At 53.1% G+C, this 4,284-nt stretch overlaps 1 protein-coding gene across 1 annotated transcript in view; it reads left to right on the top strand.

The window, feature by feature from the left end:
• The first annotated feature begins 368 nt into the window (after positions 1–368).
• The window catches only part of MRPL58 (mitochondrial ribosomal protein L58), a 10,415-nt gene continuing 6,499 nt past the window's right edge, over positions 369–4,284 (top strand). Inside the window, exon 1 of the mRNA XM_008073353.1 lies at positions 369–620. Coding sequence (XP_008071544.1) covers positions 386–620 — 235 coding nt within the window. The 5' untranslated portion in view covers positions 369–385. The remainder of the gene's footprint in view (positions 621–4,284) is intronic.

The following is a 4,284-nucleotide window of genomic DNA, read 5'->3' as shown; positions in this document are numbered from 1 at the left end:
GGTAAAGGGGGCGGAGAGTGCGGGTGAAACATGAACCTGGCCAGCCAGGCAAACCTCGTGGATATGTGTGACTTCGGCGGTAAACGGTCCAGACGGAAAGAACGGTCTCTGGAAGGGAGAAAAGTGGTTTTTCTGGGGGACCACGAGATCCAGCGCTCGTCTCACTGGGAGGTTCCCTTGGGAATTCGCTGTCTTGCCAACATCTTACCCACGCCAGCCAGGGCTCCAGGAGGCGACCGGCTGGGAAGCATTGCCTGGAGTCCAGTTCCCCGTCCCCCCTGGGCGGACCCTAGAAGCCGCGCGGAACCAAAGTCCCGGGGGCAGCGGGAGCTTGCGGGCGGCAGAGAGCGAGCTCGCCCGCCGGAAGCTGCCCCGAGACCCGAACATGGCGGCCACCTGGTGCCTGCGCTGGGGGCTGAGCCGAGCCGGAGCTCGGCTGCTCCCGCCACCTGCGCGGTGCCCTCGCCGGGCTCTGCACAAGCAAGTAGACGACACCGAGTTCAAGAGCATCTACAGCCTGGACAAGGTCTACCCTGAATCCCGGGGCTTGGAAACCGCCTGGAGGCTTCCGGTGAGCCAGGAATGGCAGGACGGAGAGGGCGTTTCAGTCCTGCTGCCGGGTGACGTCAGGAATCCGGGGCCCCATTGGCCGGGCGTGGAGTTACGTCGGAGGCGGGGGGAACGTGACGGTCGCAGCGGGAGGGTGGACTGGCTGTCCCAACAACTCCGGGCGAGAGGAGGTTCTGGTGTCCAGGGTGGCTCGAGTTGTGCAGGGACGGGGAAGGTCCGCTGGATGTGCTTTTTTCAGGGCCATCAGCTTTTCCGCGTTTGTTTCCTGGCCCTGAGGCCTAAATTCTTGGGCATTCTGGCCCTCCTAAGTGGATAGTAAAGGCCAGAGGCTGCCAGATTGTTTGCTACCTTTTGGAGCCTTTTGGGACGTTTGCACAGTCCGTTGCCTCTACCTAGGACGCCCGAGAAAACGGCTTCTCGTTCGTTCCTCGAGAATGCATTTATTATTATTATTATTATTATTATTATTATTATCATTTTGAGTTGGCGTTCCCGTCGCCCAGGCTGAAGTGCAGTGGCGCGCTCACCGCCACCCCAGCGTCGAGCTGCTGGGCTCAGACGATCCTTCCGCCTCAGCCTTCTGAGTAGCTGGAACTACAGGCGCGCTACCATGGCCGGCTAATTTTTGATTTATCGGAGAGACGAGATCTCCCCAGGTTGCCGGTTTGGCAATCCACTCGCCTCGGCTCCCAGGTGCTGGGATGACAGGCTAAGCCACCGAGCCCGACTGAGAATGCATTTAGTCCGGTGTGTGCAAACACTGTATTTGCCCTGGAGCAGGAGAGCTAGGACCCACCCAAATCTTTTGAGCTTTCACCAACAGAAATCAAAGGGAGCATTCATTCATTTATTCACAAACGTTTATTGAGAACTTACTGTGTGCACTGTGTTAGGCTGTGGGATAGAATAGCTGTCTGCTACTCTCAAAGTCCTAAAACCTGCAGGGCTTGGAGGCTTACACATGTAATCCCAGAACTTTGGGAGGCGGAGGTGAAAGGATTGCCTGAGTCCAGGAGTTCGAGATCAGCCTGGGCAACTGATGATACCTTGTCCCTACAATAAATTAAAAAATTAGCCAGGCGTGGTGGCGCCTGCCTGTAGACCCAGCTACTCAGGAGGCTGAGGCAGAAGAATTTCCTGAGCCCAGCAGGTCGAGGCTGCGGTGACTGTGAGTGTGCCACTGTTCTCCAGCCTGGGCGACACAGAGTGAGACTCCAATTCAAAAAAATACATAAATAAATACAAATGTAAAAATAAAAATCCTAAAGCCTGTTGAGCTTATATTCTAGTGGAAGGAGACAGGCACTAGCTAAATAACTAATGTAGAATGTGTGAAAATTTGAATAAAGATTTGGAAGAAGCAATGAGAATAGTGGGGAAATGAGCATCCCAGGCAGAGGTAACAGCAATGCAACAACCTTGCAGTAGCTTGTTCAACCAGTGTAGCTGAGCAGAGGAGTCAGAGGTGAGGCTAAAGATATTTTCTTCCTTTTTTTTTTTTTTGAGTTGGAGTCTCACTCTGTCGCCCAGACTGGAGTACAGTGGCTGCTCCCGGCCACCGCAGCCTCGACCTGCTGGGCTCCGGCAATCCTTCCGCTTCAGCCTTCCGAGTAGCCGGAATTACAGGCGCGCGCTACCACGCCCGGCTGATTTTTTGATTTATTGTAGAGATGAGGTCTCGCTGCCCAGGCGGGTCTCGAACCCGCGGGCTCAGGCAATCCACTCACCTCAGCTTCCCAAAGGCGCGGGATTACAGGCTGAGCCACCGAGCCCGGCTTCTTTTTCTTTTTCTTTTTCTTTTTTTTAAGTTGGAGTCTCACTCTGTCACACAGTCTGGAGCGCAGTGGCCGCTCCCAGCCACTGCAGCCTCGAACTGCTGGGCCCTGGCGATCCTTCCTTCCACCTCAGGCTTCCAAGTAGCTGGAACTATAGGCGTGCGCTACCACGCCTGGCTAATTTTTTATTTATTGAGAGAGGTCTTGCCAAGTTGCCTAGGCAGGTCTCGAACTTGCAGACTCAGGCAATTCACTCACCTCAGCCTCCCAAAGTGCTGGGATTACAGGCTGAGCCACCAAACCCAGCTAAAGATATCTTCTTTTTTCTTTTTTTTCTTTTTCTTTTTTTTTTCAGTTGGAGTCTCACTCTGTCGCCCAGACTGCTGGGCCTCGACCTGCTGGGCTCCGGCAATCCTTCCGCCTCAGCCTTCCAAGTAGCCAGAATTACAGGCATGCGCTACCACACCCGGCTGATTTTTCGATTTATTGTAGAGATGAGGTCTTGCTCCCTAAGCAGGTCTCGAACCTGCGGACTCAGGCAATCCACTCACCTCAGCCTCCCAAAGGCGCGGGATTACAGGCTGAGCCACCGAGCCTGGCTCTTTTTTTTTTTTTTTTTTGAGTTGGAGTCTCACTCTGTTGCCCAGACTGGAGTGCAGTGGCCACTCTCAGCCACCGCAGCCTCAACCTGCTGGGCTCCGGTGATCCTTCCACCTCAGCCTTCCAAGTAGCCGGAATTACAGGCACCACGCCCGGCTGATTTTTTGATTTATTGTAGAGACGAGGTCTCACTGCCCAGGCGGGTCTCGAACCTGCGGGCTCAGGCAATCCACTCACCTCAGCCTCCCAAAGGCGCAGGATTACAGGCTGAGCCACCGAGCCCAGCTAAAGATATTTTCATTAGCACAGATGGATAAAGTATTCTAAGGAAAGAGTAGAGAGAGACAAGAGAAAGGAAGTCAGGGGCATGTCAGTGTTTAAAGGCTGCAAAGAGCTAGCAGAGGAGAATGAGAAAGAGTCATAGAGAGATGAGAAGAAAGCTTCAGAAGGAAGGGGAAGGACGTGCTTCAGGAAGGAGGGTACTGTCACTGGTCTTCAGTGCTACAGAGAGGTGGAGAAGGATGAGGGTTTCACCCCCCAAATAATTCTAAAGTAAAAGAGATGAAGGTAACCAGAAGGGCTACACAGGAGAATATTTTGAGCTTGGGGGGCTGGAACAGCCTTGAAGGGGATGGTCTTGCACTGGCCCTTGCAGACATGGCATTGCTGCTGGAGTGAGGGGACAGACATGGAGGTGAGTAAGAGTCCTGGGGTGAGTAGTTCAGTTTGACAAGAACACTCAGGATGGATATATCAGTCATTGTTCAAGACAGATTGTCTTAGGCTGGGCATAGTGGCTCACATCTGTAATTCCATGGCTTTGGGAGGCCAAGGCACGAGAATTGCTTGAGGCCAAGAGTTTAAGACCACACTGGGCAACACAATAAGACCCCATCTCTACAAAATAAAAATTTAAAAGTTAGCTGGGCATGGTGGTGTACACCTGTAGTCCTAGGTACTTAGGAGGCTGAGGTAGGAGGATCATTTGAGCCCAGGAGTTCAAGTTTACAGTGAGCCATGATCCAGCAACTGCACTCCAGCCTGGGCAACAGAGCAAGACCCTATCTCAAAAACATACAATAAAATAAATAAGGCAAACTGCTTCACATGTGAGCCTTCTGTGGCCCTGGAAGGAACAGGTGGCCCACAGGCTTGTTTTTCCAGGTTGGCAGCAGGTGGTGCTTTTGGAGCCTCCTGGATGCATGTGTGCTGTGGCTCCCCCAACCCCAGGAGCCAGGCCTCTGATGGTGTCTGCCACTAGCTAGGGCTGGGGCAGGGAGGGCTGGAGACATCAGTTCCATTTTCCATTTTCTTTTTTTTTTTTTTGAGTTGGAGTCTC

Source organism: Carlito syrichta, unplaced genomic scaffold, assembly GCF_000164805.1.
Source record: "Carlito syrichta isolate Samal-C Ts95f unplaced genomic scaffold, Tarsius_syrichta-2.0.1 Scaffold315826, whole genome shotgun sequence".
In the NCBI taxonomy this organism is placed as follows: domain Eukaryota; kingdom Metazoa; phylum Chordata; class Mammalia; order Primates; family Tarsiidae; genus Carlito; species Carlito syrichta.
The sequence above is the reverse complement of the archived record's forward strand: the minus strand, read 5'-3'. Positions and strand labels throughout refer to the sequence as shown.